Here is a 23,040-nt window from a genome sequence, read left to right on the forward strand (position 1 = left end):
AACCCATGTCTTGCATACGTCTGTGCGTGGTGGTTCTTGAAGCACTGACTCCAGCTGCAGTCCACTCTTTGTGAATCTCCCCCACATTTTTGAATGGGTTTTGTTTCACAATCCTCTCCAGGGTGCGGTTATCCCTATTGCATGTACACTTTTTTCTACCACATCTTTTCCTTCCCTTCGCCTCTCTATTAATGTGCTTGGACACAGAGCTCTGTAAACAGCCAGCCTCTTTAGCAATGACCTTTTGTGTCTTGCCCTCCTTGTGCAAGGTGTCAGTGGTCGTCTTTTGGACTCCCCCATGATTGTGTAGATTGTGTTGGTGTTTTGAGTTAATTAGCTGATTAGAGTGTTGCACCAGGTGTCTTCAATATTGAACCTTTTCACAATATTCTAATTTTCGGGGAGATACTGATTTTGGGGTTTTCATTAGTTGTCAGTTATAATCATCAAAATTAAAAGGAATGAACACTTGAAATATATCAGTCTGTGTGGAATGAATGTATACATTATACAAGTTTCACTTTTTGAATGGAATTACTGAAATAAATCAACTTTTTGATGATATTCTAGTTATATGACCAGCACCTGTATACTGCAAATTACCTTCACTTCTACACCAGGATAATAATGTACCCAGTTCAGGGTAGGGTTGGATCAGATGGAACCAGAGTACCAAACAACCCCCATATAATTACTGACACCATCTCCACCTGGTCAGCAGCGGCATTTGACCTGGTTTCTACAACGCTCTCCCACTTATTTTTATTTAATGTAAATTAGAGGTTATTGATTACATGACTTGAGTAGATGGGGAATGACACATAATTATGTGTTGACATAGTTTGATATCAGCTATATATCACATCATGCAACTCACCATAGAGTCCATAAGGACATTTTTACTGTGTCATTTGATACATTTTGGTTGACAGGTCATCAGTGTCTAGATTCTCAGAAGGACTGTTTTGCTGTTTCTTTTCTTTCCTTCCTTTTTTTGAAACCTGTTGAAAGCTTGAAAGACACAAATTTATTCATGTGTTATAATTTCAGTCTCCTTCTGAAGAAATGGTCAAATCTGCAATAAATGCATTTACGATTACATGGAATTGCGTTTGCACAGAGCAATGTAAATCAGCCAGCCATGCAAACTCTCTAGAGTAAAAAAAATTGAGTTGCAGTGAGAGTTGTTCTTTACATTTCTATACTGTAAATGGCACCTTTTACACAAATTGTCCTGTTTTAAGAGGACAGATGTATGTGTCTTTTAGAAAGGCAGACTCCCTCCTTTTCTCCTCCTTGTGTGTGGGACAGGCTCCAACAGTACTTGAGCTTGAACAAACAGGCCATTCACGCTGAGCTGTGAAGGACTGCGTGCTTGTCCGCCTGTTGCATCTTTAGTGAGTGATGAAACTCTGAATGGGAACCACCACAGTCTTTCTGCATTGTGAACATCCTCTGCTGCTCTTAAATCAGCTACGCTTGATACCATCTATAGAAGGACTTGAACACCATAACAACGACCCTGTGTCACATAATAATTTGTACATGAACAAATACTTAAGGACTGAAATGATAAGAAAGAAAGGGGTCACTTCTAATTGTGTTGGTGGTGAGGTTATTTGAAGGGTTGTGTCCCAGCAACAGCGTCCAAAACCTAGAAACTCAGATGGTGTCTCAAGTGTTGCAATTAGAGCAGTGCTGATTTATTCATGATTAGACTAAGGTCTGGGATTCAAGATGACTAGGAGTCAGTTTCAATGTTTTTAAATGGTGGAGGAAATGTAATCTTAATGGTGTTTTAACAGCATCAGTCGTGAATATTCCAATAACATCATATTTTGTTTTCTAGTAATTAATTTAGCTTATTTTTCTGTGGTATTGTGATGTTTACAATCAGCATATTTTACTGGGCATGGCCACCGCTGAGCAAAATGACATTCCTGTACATAATGAATGTTTCTATTGTAATTTAAGATGAAATAATGATAAGCAACTGAAAAACACATCCCATTTTGTCTTTTTTGTCCTTTGTGCACCACATACAGAACCTCAAAATGCAATGTGTACAGTACAAAGTGGTATTATTTACAGTATAAGGATCCACTAGACAGTAAAGTCATCAATAAAATAAAAAATACAAAAGGTGTTGGAATATCATATAATCACATTCAATTGAAAATACACAAAGAGGACTTAAATTGACCAGTAACACAATCGTGAATTACTGGGTTATCATGTAATATGTTGAGGCCAGCACTGGTCATAGCAAAACTGTCCTGAAATTGTATTAACAAAGACTAATGTCTTGATTTTAGCCCTGTGTTTACGTTTTTAGTAAAAGGCAATGTGATCGCGAATGTGATTGGCTGAGGGTAAAAGCTTCCTGGGTGCAACTGAAAGCTCATTGGGCCTTTCTCCGACGGGGCGGTGCTTCGTGTCGCTACATCACCACCTTTTGTCGTTGGTCGGCAGCTGCAAACTGGAAAGTCCCTGACAGCCCCGATACGTTTGCGTCAGTCAGGAAAACTGTCCTTAGGTTTGTCGCTTTAAATGAGGGATATCATCATTTCCCTCGCGTGTCTCTGTCTGCAGATATAAGATTCTGTGAGGTTCTTTCAGTCGTGACTTTGTAGCCACCCGAGTAGATGCTCCCCTGCGAGTGCTAGCTGGTGTTAGCAGGCTAGCTCTTTGTGTGGCTAGCTGCTAGCTGAGGGATGTTTTGTTGTTGTTGAACTGAGCAGCCCTCCCGTCGACTGGGAGAGGAGATTCATCAGCTGTGTATGGAAAAACGCCCTCTTGTCCACTGACATTATTATCTGTGTGAGTGGCCCTTGAGACCCCGCAGTTTAACGTTAGTAAAGCGATACAGACCGAGGGGAGAGTTCATCGAAGAGGAAGGAGATGGGAAACTGTCTGAAATCTCCGACCTCGGATGATATTTCTTTGCTACATGAATCTCAGTCGGACCGGGCCAGCTACGGAGACGGTGCTGACCCCGACCAGGAACCACCGCCCCCTTATCAGGTAACTTTGACCAACTGTTTGGACCAAAACATGACCAGCAAGCATTTGTGTTTTTCTCATAATGTTAACCAAAATCATTAAATACCTAGATATAATGTGTGATGTGTGGCAGGTCCGACCCGGTTTGCTAATTTTCTGCGTTTCGGCGCGGACAGCAAAGGAGACGACACAAAGAAACTGTTTATCAAACAATATTTGAGGCTAGATCAGCTTTTACAGATCCAACGTCACCCTTGGACAGCAACCCAGCCGACTGACCCCGTCCCTTCATGGCTTTGACACTAATCCTCTTTGTTCTATCTGAAGGTCTTGTTTCTGTCTACCATTTCCAAGACATATTATGATTCATCCTTCCTTAGTCTTCATTCAGACACACTGGAGCATGTAGTTTTGGCTCATATTCTAATATTAAGTGGAGATGAGCTAAGACACACAGACATCCATTATGGCCTGTACTGCAGTTCAATTCCAACAGAACTATAATTTAATGGGACTGAAACAAACCACAGTTCTCCAATAAAGAGGGAGTTTTGTAGTTTTGGGCAAGAGTGACTCTCATTACTTTCTCAGCTGCTTCTTTCACGGATCCCCTCCAGCACAGCAACTTTGTTTGTCTGGTGTCCTTATTTCCTGAATTAGACATCTACGAACAGACCATGTTGTTGCTGTAAATATGATTCATGGTGTTACCCTCCTCTTGTGTGTTTTTTTATGTTAAGAAAGGGCTGGTGTGCATTATGTAAGGCCTTGGCAGAGTGTTTGCCTGTTACTGGGTTAAGCCAAGCCTTGTCTGTAGATTTAAGATAAGTGTTTTTAAAGCATGACAAACTAAAGGTGAGCTCAGGTCAGTACAGCGTGAGATGTGTTATTGTAGAAAGCTACTTAATTCTGTATTTTAGATTCAGTATCCAGTAACCAATTGCAAAATTGTCCCTAATATGACTCATTGTCAGTTGAAAAGCAAAATTTGATGTTGATAATCGTTTAACTAGATTTTATTAAATGAATTTGAAGATAGATGTAAGTATATCAGATTAAACACAGGTTTCCCCTTTGAAGATCTAATTAACTTTCAACATATACATTGTATGACCAGTAGATCTCCTCTTCTAACCCTCTACTACCATGCATGTTGGCCAGTTATGAGTTGGGTCAATGATATTTTTTGGTTGCTTTTAGATCTCATTATGGTGTTTCTTTACTGTTATCAAATCATTTCTTTAAAAGACCAAAACCAACAATGACCATGTCCTACTAACAATAAAAAAGCATTGAAAATATAGATAAATATATATAGATATAACAGAGGCTTGTTGTTGCCTTTGGGTGACAAATGGTGCACTGAAGGGGCCACAAATCATCCTTAAAACAGTTTCAACTTCATCTTCAAATAATGGCATTTCATATTTCCAGTTAATAGTTACTGTCTGCTTATACATGAGAGGCACAAACTGGGGCTAGGTCAGTTCATGCTAACTCCAGATAAAATCACAGAGACTAGACACTTTCATAATCTTTGTCATTTCTAATCAGTGTAATGTCACTCACAGAGGGTCTTAATTAGAGTCAGTCAAAGATAATATCCGAACAGGACCGGGAATCCTTGTTGTGCATTATGTTCAGGTTATTACAAGTATGTCATGTCTGTAATTAGACCAAAGGAGCCAGCTCTGGTATCCTAGATGAGTAATGGTGTAAGAAAAAAACACAAACATTGCTTTCTTCGGAGGAGCTCTACCTAAGCTTTTCAGTTGTGTTGAGAAAATCTGTGTGCACTTTGTTTATACCGAAAGAGTTTCACAAGACGGTTAACTAACTAGTTAAAACCTACTTATAAAGAGCTCTTTCAGACCTGCCAGCTCTTTTCTCCCTGGTGACCATAGTAATCAGCACCTTCACCATCTGAACTCTGGCCGAGAACACAGCACTCATTTTTTTTGTGTGCTCGCGGTTCAGCTTGACACACATTGGTGTGTGTGTTAGAAGAAGGACTAAAGGCTCCACTATGTTAGATTTGAAATTGAATTTGCCGTTTTCTTAAAAGCTGTCGAGTCCGGGCCTGGGTACAAATGCCAACTTACTTACTGTATTGAAGGTCTGTGTTTCCCAGAGGGTGAGGTTTGCTAGTCATGGTGAAAAACATGATGCAGGAAATCCAAAGCAAAGGCAACATTTGCTGTGGCTGGACTTAGGTTACAGAAAATGATGTGGAGCCAACCCTGGCATGGTTTTTACAGCCAAAAAACATGATTTTTGTCTACTTGTCTAGTGACAAATTAGAATGAAAAGGAATTTTTCATAAAGTATATTTAAAAAGCAGTCATTGCACTGGAATTACAATAAAATCATAGAATCATTAATCTGATATAATTTATTTAATAAAATAACATTTGTATTTCAAGTGCTGCATTCTGGGGTCTTCTATATTTTATATATGGGCCCTGATCCAGACCCAAACATATGGTAATAGCTGGTTTGTGTTGTTGACAGAGGTATAAAAGTAAAACTGCTTTTCAGTAACTGTAGTCTCCATATTAACACTAGTTAAAAATGTAAAACCGTTGTATCCAACCTAGACACATCCAAACACATGTACTGTGCACGTAGCACAGTTTAACTATGCCACTCTTCAGACGCTCACCCTGAGGGTTGCAAACATCTGGTGCTACTTGAGTTCGTCTGTCACGTTGACACAACGATCAGACCTTGTTTCCTGGGAATCCACATTCAGCGGTGAATTGGAGGACGCTGAATTCCAGCATCTGCAACTGAGTCTGTCCACTACCCAGCCAGACACTGCATTTGGTGCCGCTGAATAATTTCCTGGCTGAAAAGAGGCAGTGCACAGACTGGCATCTGCTGGGCTCAAGGCCAACTTAAGTCAGAGGTCAAACAAACAAAGGGTCGCATGTGGAGACTATTCACAGAAACCTTTTACGATCTGAATGTTGACCTTACTCTAAGTCAGATAATATTTTGATTAAGTTCTTTCTCATTTACTCATAGAATCCTTTTTTTTGCTAATACTTTGACGTAGGGTTGGCCGATGACATGGACGATGTCATAGTCGATGGCTGACAGTCATCGACCACTGAGCCCTATACCACCTATGACTGAGTCATAGTTTAATCATGTCTAAAATTCCCTTTAACAATATGACACAATAGAGTACTCTTTACGTCTTAGTTTAATTGTGCTTACAACTGCTGCCACCTTGTTTGAGATCAAAGTTGATTTGGCATTGTCTTAGTGTACTATCAGAATATTGCATGCCATATAGACATTGTAGTCATAGACAAAGTATGCGATGAAGGGTGGATGGATGGATGGATGTTGAAAGCTAAGTGAATGAGATCAGCCCTCTGAGCCAACCACTTAGGCTAGTGGACCATTTAATGTCTGGTCAAAATGATGCGAAGTGAGAGAGTGTGTGTGTGTGTGAGTTCTGTTCGTGTTTGTTTCGTATGATTTGTGGAGGCTAAAAAGCAGAGGGAGGTGCGGTTCTATTTGTGCTCCACATATTGTGAAGTGTGTGTGTGTGTGTGTGTGTGTTGTATAAAACGTGTTGTGTGGTCATTTGGAAAGCAGCTGGTGAGAGGAGTGCTGAGTCGTCGCTGTGGAGCAGGGTTACAAGAGATAAGGCACCCCTGTGTGTTTGCATTTGGCCTCCTAGTATGGCTTGTAATGCCCCTGTCTCCCTCGTAAGCCTCAGAGATGGGAACAGTGACAGGAGTTTTTATTCATCACATTCAGTTTGGCACAAAGGCCTTTATGCTACTGTCAGCTAGTTTTATGGCCAAACCATATTGGCTGGAACACCTTGCAGACTTAAAGATTTACTGTTTGTGTGTTTGCATGTAGCTGAACTTGGTCTTTCTTAATACACATTTGTGTGAATGTGAGGCGTAGAGGGTAAAAATGGATCAAAAACATGTCAAATACCTGGGGGGGGGTCTGAGACCAGCCATGCAGCAACAATCTATTTGCATAACCAAAGAATTTGTGCAAAAACTGTCCGGAACCGTCTCAGGAAAGGTCACCTGCATGCTCGCCGTCCTCATCGGGGTGTCGACCTGACTGCAACTTCGCACAGCCATTCAAGAGGAGTGGACCAACATTCCACAGACTACAACAACCTGATCAACTCTATGTGAAGGAGATGTGTTGGACTGTGTGAGGCAAATGGTGGTCACACCAGATACTGACAGATCTTTGAGTCCAGCTCATGATGAATGCGGGTAAAAACTAAACTGTTGCGTTTATAATTTAGTTCAGTGTAAATAAACCCATACTCTAAGGTTCAGTGAAGCGCAGCGTGACATGATATCAGTCATAGGAATGTGATTTCCCCACGTTAGTCCATGTAGCCTGATGATGCATGATGGCAGGCGCCAAAACTTTTCAGTCAGTGATTTACCTGATGGTTGGTATGATGTATGTATGACAGCTCTCGGGTTCATTTGTAATATTTCAGTGTGAACAAGAACCATAGGCAGTAACGTATAATTTCTTTTCTCGGACCAAATGAACTAAACTCGGGCGTGGCTGATTTTTGCTGCTGTGTTCTGCCGGATCTTCCAATCAAATGGTTATTCTTGTAGGGTATGCTACAGTAAGGGAAGGCAGGACTTCCACACTTCACCACAGGTATGACTTAAGTCAGATATAGGGTTTGTTTTTAGCCTTGTAAGGCAACGAAACACCCCATCAGAGAGACCCTTGTAACAGATTACCAACTTACTTACTTGTCCTAATATGGTAACAGAAACATTTGGGGGGTGGGGGAGGCGGTGCTGACAAACAAGCTATTGTGCTGCAGGTCAGTGACATAGTCTGTGGGCTTTGGCTGACACACAGCCACATAGTGGTTGCTGTTCCTAAGCACTCACCTCAAGGACTCAAATAACTCTGTTGTCTCTCCATGACTCCTCACAGAGACAGTTGGCAGTCCTGGCTCGTGTGATCAGAGGGGGCAGGATGGTTTTGGTCATTATATTACAGTTGCGTAACTAAGTGAAAGGCTGTTAAGGGTATATATAGTGTGGTACAGACTGCCATAACTGCCCTGATACTTGTTTTTATTGACTGATGCTTCTCTGGCATTATTAGCTTATGGTTGCTGGTAAATTTGTAAAATAAATGAAAATATAGTATTATATTTTTATTATTTACTTAACTTTGTTTCCTCTAAATGCACTTTTCCCTTTTCCACCAATATATATTATAGATATTTTCATTATGTTTTTGTGTTGCTACAGTAAAGGCTTTGTGTGATATTTATGTGTAAATACTAGGGTTAATACTGTTATTAACTTACCTTCATCAACGACATCAACTTCTTTCTTTACCAGGTACCAGATGAAGTAATGCGGTACACACGTACTGTTATCATCACGCCGGCGGCCTGTCCCATTATCACTTCAACAAATACATCCTGTGATGCTAATGTCCATCCTTCTCCTCCCATTGTTGTCATTGTTGGGTGTACACATTTGTGTGCTCAACGGAGTGGGTGTTTGCCTGTATTGTGTGCAGGTGTCAGCAGGTCTTGTTCCAAGATTTTGTGACTTTGCAGTCCCTAGACAGAGGGCTAAGATTAAAGAGCCCATGAACGCTTAATGTTTTTTGGTGTTTCTTCACCTTAAGTGCATATTGAAACAGGTTTCACAAAAGATACAGCAAGTAGATATTCCCTGTGCTGGATTATGATTGACAAAAACCAAGACATCACAATTTCATACTTATAATGCCTTATCACTAAGCATGTGTTCAAAACAGGATTATGCCCAGTCATCATGCTGCCTGTCTGCAGTCTCTATCCCACATACACATTAGCCCTTAAATGCTCTGACTGCTTTGGTATGCCGGCATTATGTCTGCACAGCTGTGGTTTGAAATTGTTTTCCTGTTGTAGCAGTCTGCCATCTCAGCTCTTTTTATAAATGTTACATGGTTTGAGTGGGAATAAAGCAGTAATATTCCCAGAATACAGAAGAACAGTTAAAGTTTTTGCATATTATAATTTTAAATAGCCATCGAGGTGACCCGATCTCTGGGAGGTACAGGAGGAAAACACTTAGTATGAAGCACTATATTTCCCCTGTGAAGGCATTCCTGTGAGGTTTATAGTGATACCCCACCCAAAAATGTATCCTGCTCCTCATTCACAGAGAACAGTGGCTGTGGTTAGCTAGAATTCTGGTCAGTGTTAAGTGGGCTTCGCTATAGGAGTGGTATGAATGTTATTTTTTTTCCTGTTGTGAAACCTTGCTACCTGTGGAGTACACTGCAATGGGCATTTCAAAAATGATGAAGAGACTTTGAAGTGAAATTTTTGGCAGTCCAGTCAGTCATGTCTGCAAAATAAGATTAAAAATCCATTCATTAGGCAGCCTGTGAGCATATTCAGAACTCTTCTGCTCTCACGTCATTTTCCAACACATTGCTGTTCCCCAGTGAGTCAAGACAAACACCAAATCTGTCTGCAGCAGTCATCAGTGTGGTGACAATGTTAATTATATCAATATAGATCTGTGTGTGCATAAAGACAGAGAAAGTACACGTAAGGAGGTGGATAGGGTGGATGGATGGGTCAAACCAAACCAGGACTTACACGCAGGAGAACGGTGTTTGAGTCCCATGTGAAACCAAGTAAATGTTGAGTTAATTTAATTTTTAAGTTAAATAGTGTTACTGACTTCCGTCACGTGATTAACATGAGTTCCGTCACATGTGAAGTCACGTGATGTGTGTCACGTGACTGGTGTAATGTGCTTATTTTAACCCAAACCATGATGTTTTCCTAAACCTAACCAAACTGTGACCGTGTCATACCCACGTGTTTAATGTCAACAGCTCTAAACCAAAAGTATTTTTCAGTATTTTCTCATATCGTCAAGAATATCATTATCGTAGAAATACCCTGAATGTATTGAAATTATTTTAGGGCCATATCGCCCACCACTAGCATGTGTGTGCTCTTGAGGCTAAAGCTGTTGCCTTTTATTGAACATGTGGGCTGAGAGTGCCTCTGTCATTTTCCCACTCTTGTGTTTTCAGAATTTCTTTCATTTAGTGATGGCTGACGGAAGAGCTAGGGTAAATACCACCTTTTCTCTATCTTTGTTTCACTTTAACTCTTTGCATCTGCTCTCTTTCCTTGTTGTCTATAGTCTTATATTCATTAATGCTCACCGTTGGCAGTCAACATTTACACTGCTGACCAATGCACAGTTAACCTCCCTAACACACACACACACACACACACACACACACACACACACACACACACACACACACACACACACACACACAGTACAGCTGCTGGCCCCCCTCTGAGGCCCCATCTGTAGCTTTTTGACATGGACGAAAGGAGTGGCTGTCAGGGGAGCAGCAGACAGCCTCAACTACTAAAGTTGTGCTGACTCATGGCTTTAAATGCTGTGGTGCAGAAAGCCTGGCTGTTAGCTAGCATGTTCATCTTTGCTCTGCATGTTTTGTATGAAAGCCTTTGAACTTAAAAAGAATTAAAGTTCAACTGTTAAGGTCATTATTGTATCTACTACACTGCTCTGCATACTCCAGGTATTCAGGTCACATTCGTCTGCTTAATTATTCTAGCGTCGTCCCTTATTCTTATTTCATAATTTAGGGAGATAATATCATCATATTCATATTCACATTACTGTCAGTTGATGACATTTTGACTGCACATCTACAACAAAGTGAAACAATCTAAGAAAAGAGACATAAGCTGCTCAAACAGGCTTCAGAATCTCAGCTTTAATTTAATAGCCTAAATACAATGCTTTACTTAGGCAGCAATGTGTTAAAACCAGAGAAGGGAGCTGCGTTGGTGGGAGCTTGTTTGAAGGTAATATTGAGAATTTCAGACCATGAAATACGATCCAGGAAGTCCAGTTTTCTCCAGTTTAATGTGTTTAAAGGCTTATCAATGGCAAAACTCACACAACAGTTTTTAATACTCGTTGCGATGATCGCAAGGTAAAAACGTGAAATACACTATATTAATTACAAAGTAATCCACCTGGAATGTGGCAGCACAGCACCTTGCCGGACAACGGCACTTTGCGTTGCAATTCAAGTCCCATACCCAAGCTGAGACAACCCTTAGGAAAGATCCCTTTAGAGACACAGAAGACATTATACGACAGTGGTGTTCCACATGACAAACTGATGTGTAAAATCAGTGGAGCGCCCCATTCAATTAAAAAAAATATATCTTAAGACTAAAATTGCTGCTTATTTTTACATGACAGCATTGTCAAGTTATGGTCACTGAACAGGTCATTAGTGTGTAAATCAAGAGTGGAGTTATTCAGTAGCCAGTAAATGGCTATAGCTAGTGGTGTGCAATACCAATCGTCTACGATAATATCTTAATTGTTGTTGTTGTTGTTTTAACGATGTGTGAGCAAACATTGTCCAGTAGGCTATGTCACTCAGGCAAAAAAACCAAACACCTGTTTGCACATTCTCTGCATCACGCATGCAGTACATTTAGAGTTAAACAAGCCGATCTAGATCATTAGATTGAATTGCTAGATGTGGATCAACCACAGATGGTTAGGCTTTGAAAACACGGACGTTGCTCAAAAGACATCAATCTGTACACTATGCCGAAAATCGGTTGCCATTAATGACCACGAACTAACCACCGCACAGAATATCAAGAATAGCGAATGCTTTGGGAGTCAGCTGCCCATAACAGACCTAAACCAGCCAACAGTGAAACAACTAAGACAACAGCTACAGACAGAACTCAGGGCTAATATAGCGACAGAGGAAATGGTTTACTCATACCTGCACTGTTTGATGTCAGCTGTGTGTGTGTGTGTGTGTGTGTGTGTGTAAGACCTGTTTCCATTAATGTCATTAGTAAGCAACAATTAATATCCTATTAACAAGAGCGAGCTAGTACAATATTTGACTTTTACAAACACACTTTTGAACAATGCCAAATATCTGTCAAATAATCATTATCGACAAAATATTATTATTATATAATTATATTATTAAATCATTTTTTGTCAGTATCGCACACCCCTAGCTAGGGCCTAGGCAATAAAACAATAATGATAATTATCAAGATATAATTTTCCTCCATAACAATATAACAAATGTTTAATAAATGTTTGATTTAATTAATTTGAATCATGAATGAATTAGCACTTATTGTTCTATTAAGATATTTATTTTGTTTAGGAAAAGGGACTGAACATTTTTATTTAAGTGATCCACTGTTTGGCAAGTGCTTGTCACATTCTGACCATAAATAATAAACCCTCAATTAAACATCTGGTTTCTTCAGCTTTCATTCAGGAGCAAAAATATGCCTTTAATTTGACATTTGTTTTCATAATTATTGAATTGTATGAGTTTTTTTATCGTGATAACATTTTTGCTCATATCACCCAGCCCTACCCCTAGCTATAGCTTTACTAGTATACTATAGCTGTATGTAAACACAGCAGGGCGCTGTAAGAGTTATCTGGGTTGTGTATCACAACCAGTCAACAGAAATATATTATTTTTAGTTGCAAATAAATAAAGTGCAAAAAATGGCATACGATATTTACACAAGCATTTAAAGCCAAGTCTTCATAATGCATGTGAAGTCAAAATGTAACCTTTCCTCAACCCTTTCTTGTTAACTAATGAACTTATAAACCCCTCCTACTGCTATTCAGCCAAAAAATGAGAAGAAAAGGGAGAGTGACTCAAGCCTCGTGCCTACCACTTGGCCCAACACCAAGCTTTAGCACGGTCGTAACCGGACTTGCTATTTTGTGCAGAAAGGGAGGTGGCTGGTTAACACAATGTTGTGCGATAAATGTTTATTAGAGGGCGCAGTCCAACTCTGCATCTCCAGCTGCATTCTGTAAAATGTATGGTGCTTTGTGTCAAAAGGTCCTTTCTGGAGTGTGGATATACAGGTAGATAATGAAGGAGCTCACTTAATGGCATTAGAGTGGACTTAGTCCAATCCATGACCTGGCTGTTGGATCCTTTCATTTGCTTGACATGAAGGTTTGGCACGCTGAGGGAGGAGGAGAAGGGAGTCAGTGGGCAGGAGAGGAGGAACTAGTACTCAAACCACAAGACACTGTAGTGAGTGTATAAGAATGCACAAGGATAGAGGGAGGAAGAGAGGGAAGGAAGACGCACAGTCATTGACCGCGAAGTGAGTTGAGTGAATAAAAGTTCTTAGAGAAGTTTAGACAAGAGGAAGATGCGTACACATGACGGCAGTACATGAGAGAAACTGTAGAGGAAATGTATGCGTACCTATTCTCCCCTGAATTTATGTAAACTGTTTGCTATTGTATTTAACTTTCAAATATATTGACTTTATCACATACAGAGATGTAAAGGAGGATCGCACTAGAACAGTTAAGACTGTGTAGATCCATCTGTCTGTCTTAAAAAGCATTAATTATTTCCCAGGTCATATGTGGTATTCTGTTTTTGCAGGAAATGAAAGTATGCGAGCTGTGGTTTGAAGGTCCTGCCGCTTTGGTGTTTTAAGGGTTAACAGTTATTTTCACTATTGATTAATTTGCAGATCACTTTCTCAATTACTGGTTTTCTGAAAATAGTTTAAAAAGTCCACCACAGTGCCCCTGAGACAGATGCTACAGATGTCTCGTTGCGACTGTCAACTGGGCTAAAACCCAAAGATATTCAGTTTACTGTCATACAAGACAGAGAAAAGCAATAACTCCTCGCATTTGAGAAACTATTTTTGCTGAAGTGCTTAAGTTCTATTTTTATTATTGCAGTTTTTTGTGTTGCAAGTGTGATGCTGTGCTTGTTAGATGTCATTATTTCAGTTACATATGTAATAATAATACTTACAGTGTAATGTACAGTAAAAGAACCCCTGTTAATCACTGTGATGTGATGTTACATTGAACTTCTACTTGTATATGTAAAACAATGCTAACAGACATACTGATAGACTCTCGACTCGCTTTCCACATTCAGTTTAACTTGGTTCAAACTGAAGGCAGACTTCTGACCTGCAGTGATTAAATCAAAGTCAAGTGAAATTGTTCTACTAACCCTGTTTAATAAATCAGTATGACACCAACGCTGAAGCTACAGTACACAGCTTTCTGCTGCAGCGACTGTTAGGACAAGGCGTGGGGAAACACTACCACCTGCTGCCTGCGATCATAATCCCACAACATGGCCAGAAATATTGTTGGCTAGAAATGAATCATTGATTACCTCAGTGATTGACTATAGTTAGTGTAAGCGTTTCGGTCCTGGAGGCCTTCTTTATGAGACAGATAATAACATATTAAAACAAAGAATGTGTGCTGGATTGTGAAACTCTTACAGTCAACTGAATACTTTCATTGTGTTGTGAGCCAAAGTGAAAGCCACCCTTCACGGTGAGGGATTTAAATACTAATGCTTACCAGTATTTTGTATTAGCAAAGGGTGCCATTATTCCTTCTCACAGTGTTGAAATGAACGGTTATGTCCCAGTTAGTAGGAACATGTTTGTGCCATAATCAAAAGAAAGTTTCATAAGCTTGTGGTTCATCTGCTAGACCCGGCTTGACTTCCACCGAAAGTAATATCAAGAACAACATCTTCTGCTTTTGTTAGAATATCCTCTCACAATGGAAGAATTAAGGGTGGGGAGAGATTTGCTGTACAAGTCTTATTAAACAAGAATATTAGTCCACACTGTATCTTCAGAGTCCTCTTAACATATTTCCTGCCAAACTAAACCTCCAACCAACTCTGAAAACTAACTTTTTAAATTTCTCCATAAAGCCGGTGTGAACTGCTCTCCCTTTGTTCTGCAGGAGCAGATCCATGTGCCTGTCTACCACCCAACACCCAGCCAAGCCCGACTGGCCACTCAGCTGACAGAGGAGGAGCAGGTCCGCATTGCCCAGCGGATCGGACTCATCCAGCACCTCCCAAAGGGCGTGTACGACCCAGGGCGGGACGGCTCTGAGAAGAAGATCAGAGAGTGAGTAGAAACCCTGGGTGGTCAGAATAAGCATTGGAAGTTCTCTTTTTAGAGCAGCAGGCTAAGACAGTGAGGAGAGACACTGCTTCACCGCAGTAATCTGTGTTTAAGCAGGGTGTTTGTTACTATTTAAAGATGTTTTTAATAGAAACATTTAAATTCATGGTCTAAGATCAGGATTAAAATTGAATCAATTGCATAGTTTCTGAAATTATTTCATTCAAACAATGTCTGCTTTTTTTTTAGTAGGCAGAAAATTTAATGTAACCACACAACCACCTATGGATTTTAACTTAACTTAAATTTTCCACACAACTTGCTGTTGTAATTATTGTGTATGCACTGTTGTAATAAAGAGATATTTTTATGATATTGTTACTGCATTTTACAGTAATGTAAGTGCATGTATTACATATTCTATAACATATTATAGTATTACGCACGTTTAGAACATGTTAAAAGTTACTTTTGCAAATGGTAAAGGTTAAAACCAAATGGCAAAGAGTGTATGCTATAGAGTGTATACTGTATGTCGTACGGAATACCAAATTAAAGCATATATGGTCATAGTGTTTAAGCCCCATTACAATGAGCCTTCAAGTGTGCGCTTTAGTCCGTTGTGCCTGCTCTGTATAAACACATGCAAGCTGCAGATCAGGAATTAAGGGTCACAGTCTAATGTTTGAGCCTTACTGATTTTCTTTTTTTTTTTTTTTTTTTCTTATTTACAATATGCCAGTATTTGAGTACCTTAGCTTTTACACTAAGAATTATGGACAATGCCACTGTTAAGTTATTATTATTTGTGTTATATTATCTGCATTTTACAACCCTAATACAAGTTGTCTATCTAAACTAAAAGATAATGGAAGTAAATTCTAAATTCATCTGTTTATTTTAATTATGGATTGTTCCAAATCATTAATTTAGAGTTGCACAGAGTCACAAAATGAGGGGTAAAAAAATGTACACAAATAAAACATTTTGATGCTTCAATAATCGTTTTATGATTGCAGTGTAGCTGAATCGGGATCTAATCGTGAGGTGTCTAGAGATTCACAGCCCTAATCCAATCCCTAACAAAATGTAATATTGAATTGATTGGAAATACAGAGTATCTGTGTTTACCTACACAGGTGTGTCATCTGTATGATGGACTTTGTTTATGGAGACCCCATCCGGTTCCTGCCCTGCATGCACATCTACCACATGGACTGTATAGATGACTGGCTGATGAGATCCTTCACCTGCCCCTCCTGCATGGAGCCTGTCGACGCCGCCCTGCTTTCCTCCTACGAGACCAACTGACACAAACACACATAAACATATATGCCCACAGGCACCTGTGGACCAGACTGAACACAAACACACACACATAAATATATATGTACAATATGCACACAAGTGGACACGCACACAACTTCCATCTTGGTAACCTGTATCCTGGATTAGTAAAGTGGTGATATAATACAGTGACAATGTCAATGATTTAGGATGAACTGTGTGTATGTGTGAGTGTGTGTGTGTGGGCACGCATGCATGCACACAGTCCACTCCAAAAGTATTGGAACAGTAAGGCAAATTACTTTGTTTCTGTTGTTCACTGGAGACATTTGGGTTTAAGATCAAAAGATGAGCATGAGACAAGAGTTCAGAATTTCAGCTTCACATCTAGATGTGTTATACAACTTAGGACATATCACTTAAACCCAAATGATCTTAAACTCAAATGTCTTCAGTGAACAACAAAAACAAATGAATTTGCCTTACCGTTCCAATACTTTTGGAGGGGACTGTATGTGTATGTGTGTGCCCACAAGTTCCTCAGTTGGCCTGCTGGACAGGATTGCAGGAATGAACAGAATGTTAGTGTTAAGGACAAGCAGGAAGCAGATGGATTGGAGAAAGGAGTAAAAGACGGGAACTGACAATGGGGGATGTTGCTGTAACTGTAAAGGGAAGTCAAAGGGAATGGGTGACGGTTAACTGATATGATTAAGAAACCATTTCAAGATCCGCTTTCATATACAAGAATACACACAAGTGTGCCCAGTCACACACTTTCTTTATTTGCTCCCTATCATTGCAATGAACCTCAGACAGACCAGAGGAGAGAGGACATCTGACCACCATCATCAGGCTGCAGATTGTGTTTTCATGGACTGCTGAAGCCTGGTTACTATAATGTCACATTGCAAGACAAAGCAGAAGAAATGCTTCTCAGAACATCTGCCAGATGCTTTGATGTGGCTCCACATGGACAGTCATATTGCAGAGTCATATCTGCTGCAAAGACTGCTACAGATGGACGTTGGACTTAAGACTATGAACATCTTATATATTCTGCAGACATACCGCAGGCTTCCACTCGGGCCTGAAGTTGTCTATGTGAATAGATCTTTTATGAGAAAAATAAGATTGGTCGGTGGATTGATCGACTGACCTGTGGTTTTGTGAAATCTGTTGTGTGTTTGTTTTGTCAGTCAGCATAAGGGCTTTGTTGACTCATTGTTTACCAACAACAAAGGAATGGCAAAAGTAAAAACAGTATGTGCTTTAGTCACTAATCTGATGGATAGCTGGTATACTGTTGCTGTCAAGCTATTGACTCCTCATGACTTTTTCAGTCATAGTAAGATCTCAAATTATTGGCCAAAGCACAAGCAGCACCAGTTAACAAACCAATGATACCAATCATAGATATTTGCACTTCTTAATCAGACTTTTGACAAGAGTTGACCATATGCATTCGTGATTTGCTTTACCTACATTCTTATAACCACTGTCTCTGTGGACCAGGAGTGGAAACATAATTTATTACTGGTGACATTAACCAAACTACTTAATTAATCCTACATTTGGTGCCCCTGTGAGTGTCCAAATCCTGTAAGGACAGAATTCCAAACATACACAAGGTTGGGCTCACTGAATGTGTTTGCATATGTAAACATCACTTCAGCATTCAGCATCCTGTTTTCGTGTCAGTTCATAAAACCAGATCTAAAGCAAACACTCACAAAGGAAACGGTTAATGCTGGCAGGTGACGCTATCAGGACACTGATGATGGAGAATGATTCTTGTGGGCTTGTGTGTCAGTGAATTTGACTGAGGACGCTTATTAACCTGATGCAGTCAGAATCAGCTGTTATACAATGCTGACTACAGTAGGTATTCTGAGTTATATTTCTGTCCATTTTGTTTTGTTAACATGAACTTCAATCTTCAACTTACAATGTAAATGATCTCCTCACCACATTTTAAAATGTATATCCCCAAAGTCACCCAGTTTAAGCACAAAGAAGTACAATTGTTCAGTTATATTTTCCCTTTCCCTGCTAACTTTGGCCTGTAAGTGAGTCGGTAAGACTTTGAATTATGCAGAAAATGATCATTATTATTTATGGTCATGATACAGATCCAACACAGTCTTGCCTTTAGTGATCTGTGTGTGTGTGTGTGTGTTTGTTTGTACTAGGCTTCATGGCCTCTTTGTGTATGTTTGAGAAATACGGGGGGGCAGTTAGCACCTTAATTTTTGCACAGTACTTTAATCTACATAATTCTTTATGTTGTACATTGTCCTCCATCAGTAAGGTGGAGCTTCATGGCCTTAGGTTACATGCTAATGAGAGTAGGTATCAGCTGCTAATATATGGAGCAGAGCTAACTAAAGAAAAATGAGGGGGAGGGGTAATTATACAGACAGTTCAGACAGGAAATGCTGCTGCTGAGCTGTCATTGTACATGTCATGTCATGAAGACTACAAAAGCTGTCGAGAAAATCGTCTGTCACAAAATGAATAAATAAATTGTCATTGTATTGGGATGTTTGGATTTATGTCTCGTCACCTGGCTCTCTTCCTGAGGATTCCTGTGAAATTGCACAGTTTTCACTGCTTTTTGCAGAGTTGGCAGATTTTTGATCACAGTCTGGACCTAATCAAGGCTAGGGACTTTCGATGCTTGGGATTTTGGGGGATAACCAAAGTTATACCAGTGTGTGTGTGTGTGTGTGTGTGGGGGGGGGGCTGTTTGTATCTGCCATAGTTCCTCAGAAAATATTCTGTGTCTAAGAATACAACCCACATCTCCTGATTCATGTGAAGACTGGCAGCGTGGCACTTTGTGAAGCTGCTTCTGTGACACCCTGGCTAACTTAAGAGATGTTTTTGAGCTCATGTAGCCAAATAGATTTTCCCATTATATGCTCACATCCCCGGAAAATGACTCATGGGCGTCAACACTGATGGCCTGACATTCTAACAATGAAACGGCTGCACAAAATCTTGCTTAATCAGAGGCCAGATAGAGCTTTGGCTATGACTTTGATTCTCGGGAGAGACCAATTTAAAATGTTAAAACTCACAGGAATTATATAAAGTATGTGCCGTTTTAGGGTGGATTTTCTCTCAAGTGCAGGATTGAACATCAAGGTTTGTTCATATGTGAATGGTGTATGTTTGTGTAAGGGTGCTTGTTAGACTTTTCCTTGTTTGTAAGCATAAGTGTGCATACTACAGGCAAATAATAAATAGACATTGCAACAGAACATAACATTGGGTTTGTTTTATTTCTTCTGTGGACAATAGAAAGGGAATAATGTGCTTTTATTTGTTTGTTTGTTTTTTTACACAAATAGACATGTTCGTTACCCCTTGGCTACCTTGAGCACTAAATTATGAGTACCGTTTGCGAAGCGGCTGCTGCAACATTACGCTTCCACTGTGAACACCAGGTCTTGGTATGAGCCACGGAAATCCGCTTTAAAAACAGTATTTTATTTTTAATGCATTTTTTACGCTAGGTGTGCGCGGCCCTGTTACAGAGAAATTATTTTAAGTTATTAAAGTGTCTATATTTTATTGTAGGCTATCAAACAGGGCTTCTACTTTGGTGTCTTGGGTACCCTGTGGGCATTTATTTTTCCCGTTTTACACAAACTACTGGGTCTAAAGACTGAAGACACAATCCCAACAAGAAAGCTCACCGTCTTATTTTGCCCTAACCCAGCAGAGACGTGCGCTGCAGGTGTAACATTGCTCGGCGCATGCGCTCCGTGTGTTCAATGTAGCCAAAGTGTTAACAACTGACAGATCTTCTGGACTCTGTGAATACTAGAACAATATGTTATTTATCTACAGGACAAAACATCTCACACTACAAGTCAAATTGTTGAGGTGCATGTACATTCTCGGATATTGTAATAACCTTACATATGTATGCATAATTCATCAACTCACATAATTTTTTTAAAGCAGCATTTGGTTAATGTTCGTTATCCTGATCACAAAAGCTTCAGGCTTTTCTGACAGTATCAGTCAAATGCCGTTTCTTCAAGGAGTCTTCATCACTTACTCATTCCTCTCCTCATCACTTAGCTATGGCCATATGCATACTTAGATGGTGTCACATTGTATAAAATGCAACCACAAGCAAAAATACCTGCTTCACTTCTGCACCAACGCACACTTTAAATTGATTGATCATAAAAATAATGGCATTTTTTCCCAATAGCTTCCATGTAATAGGACCTAGTGACTCCAAATCAATAACAAAATGTACTGTGAAGAGGTGTGTTGTTTTTGGACCACTGTAGCAATCATTTCTGGTATTTAAAAAAAAAACAAACAAACAACAAAAACTGCCAAGATGCCAAACCAATACTAAATTATCACTATGCTGACACTTCTTCTTATTGGATTTTAGTGGTTCTTCTATTATTATTATTATAGAAAGTTCATTAGTTTTTTTCAATAGCTTCCATGTAATGTAACTCCAAATCAATACCAAATGTACTGCTGCACTGATAATAAAATAAAATCCAGTGTCAAGAGGTTGTGTCCTATTTTTCCAGTGTATGGTGATTTGGAGTAACTGGGCACATTACATGGAGGCTCATGAACAATGTCACAAATTCTCTATCAAAATATTTGTGTAAAACAGCAGAAGCACTACAATCTAATATATGTGTCCTATTTCCCCCTGTTTGCAGTGTTATTAATTTAGTGTCACTAGGTCACATTAACTTGAGGCTATTGGAAAATTATTTTCTATAAAATATAGGCCTATGAAAAATAAATGAATTACACACTAGAAATCAAAATGGGTGTGTTACATTACAACAACTGAGTTTAAGTTTTGTATAGAAAATTTTCACTAATACGGGCGAGTCATTATGAAAGTGTTGAAAGAACATTGGTATTGTGTCATTTAAACAGTTATTTACAGATGGTCCCTAAGTAAACGCAGTGGTTAAGCCTGAGAGTAGGGAGGAGAGCAAACCGCCCTACTGCATCCAACTATAAACTAACTTCACCGCGGCGCTTTACGCGGAGCCTTGGCGATAAAAATGATCTTTATAGTTTAATATTTGAACAGAGGACCAAAGGATAAGATTCTCCCTCGCTCTAAACCTGTTCTAAAGAGCATAACATTCACATTTTGCGCACAATTAACTTATATGAAGTTTCAATGACACTTCGATTTTTGGGCAGGACAATCAGCAGTGAAAAGGAAACTTTATATTAACAAACAGTCAAAGGTGGGTAGTAACTCCTTACAAATAGCCTAACGCAAATGAGTATAAACTTTTTTTTGGAACCGTAACTTTTCCTTTCTAAAGTCTGTATTCTTTACTCGAGTATGTAGGCCTATTGATTTGGGCCAGTAATCTACTTTTAACTTGGCTACATTTGCACTTCATACCTTCGTTCCAACGAGTTTAGTTAACAACTAGCCTATCCATCAACATTTTGCTGCATTAACCGAAATGAGCTGTCATTCAACCTGTGTGCGCGCGGTTAGAGGAGAGCTCCGGTCTCCCTTGCGGATAGACGTGCGCTTGTGCCAGATATTAATGAGCTGGGCAGATGGAAACATTTAGAAAATCAGGCAAATACCTTTTTAAATCGAAGGTTTGGTTGTTCTACTAATATAACTCAAATCCAGTAAGTGCACACTATGCCGCTGGTGGCCGTGATGGAAAGCAGCCTGCATCGCCCTCTCACAAGACGGCAGAAATAGCCTACTTTCACTTTCCATTAACGGCGTAAACAAAATGTAATTAGTTTATGCAGAAAAATTTTTTGCTACACACTGTATAAACATCTAAGTAAGCTGATCACTGTATTGATTCTAATATAGCCTATTAACTGAATCCTCTCCTTGCGCGGAGCATGGCTTTTGTCTGATGGAAATGATTTATTTTCTCTAATTCGCATTTGTTGCTTTTTGTTTCATAGCAATGCACTATGGTGAATTCATTAAATAGAATGTCGCCGGTGAAACCGATCTTGGATTTCACTCAGCAGGTTACCATTTGTTATTTGTCTAGGAAACAATCATTTTTGAGAAGCATAGGGAGAGAGCTCTGTTAGGCTTACGCGCAGCACACAGGTCGCCATCTATAGGCCTATATATGCTTAGCCAACTTCATTTAGTGGGCTGGCCCGTTTTATGGCCACAGCAATTATCTACGTTGTGAAGATTATGTTCATTGATGATTTAGGAAGAATCATATTGTATTGGGTGCCTGAGCTAATGGACAAGGCAAATCATATGCAGCGCCCTTCATATCAAAGAAAGTGGTTTGGTTGGTTACATGGTTAGGCCTACATGTCAAAAGATACAGACAACATTAGTAGGCTAGGCAGCAAGTAGCCTATGATATTGTAAAGTGGTTTTAGCGATACCTTCATGTAGATAAAAAAAAGTAAAATAATTGTATTAAACAGAAATAGCTATATGAAAAATAATCAACATGCAAACAAAGTGCATTCACATAGAAATAGCCATGCTGAACAGCGGCTATTTCTAACCTGACGCAAGCCGGATGTAACACTTATTTTCCAGAAAGAGACAATCTCTGGCCTGCACATACTAAACAATATTAAAACACACACACACACACACACACACACACACACACACACACACACACACACACATAACCCCAGGGCAGAGTTGTGACCTATCCAGACTTTGACCTGTGTGGGTGAGACAG

The 23,040-nt window shown here is 39.6% G+C and overlaps 2 protein-coding genes across 3 annotated transcripts in view; both read left to right on the forward strand.

The window, feature by feature from the left end:
- The window catches only part of faf1 (Fas (TNFRSF6) associated factor 1), a 1,021,784-nt gene that overhangs the window by 943,480 nt on the left and 55,264 nt on the right, over positions 1-23,040 (forward strand). The window lies entirely within an intron of this gene.
- Positions 2,444-18,858, forward strand: rnf11b (ring finger protein 11b). Of its 2 annotated transcripts, XM_046048889.1 has the most exons (4): positions 2,444-3,024; positions 10,084-10,122; positions 14,868-15,037; positions 16,174-18,858. In XM_046048889.1, the coding sequence occupies exons 1-4, from the start codon at positions 2,902-2,904 to the stop codon at positions 16,343-16,345; spliced, it is 504 nt and encodes a 167-aa protein (XP_045904845.1). In that variant the 5' UTR covers positions 2,444-2,901; the 3' UTR covers positions 16,346-18,858. The 2 variants fall into 2 exon arrangements, with proteins under 2 accessions (XP_045904845.1, XP_045904846.1); XM_046048890.1 differs by lacking the exon at positions 10,084-10,122 and having other exon boundaries at positions 2,450-3,024.

This window comes from Micropterus dolomieu, linkage group LG05, assembly GCF_021292245.1.
Source record: "Micropterus dolomieu isolate WLL.071019.BEF.003 ecotype Adirondacks linkage group LG05, ASM2129224v1, whole genome shotgun sequence".
Taxonomy (NCBI): Eukaryota; Metazoa; Chordata; class Actinopteri; order Centrarchiformes; family Centrarchidae; genus Micropterus; species Micropterus dolomieu.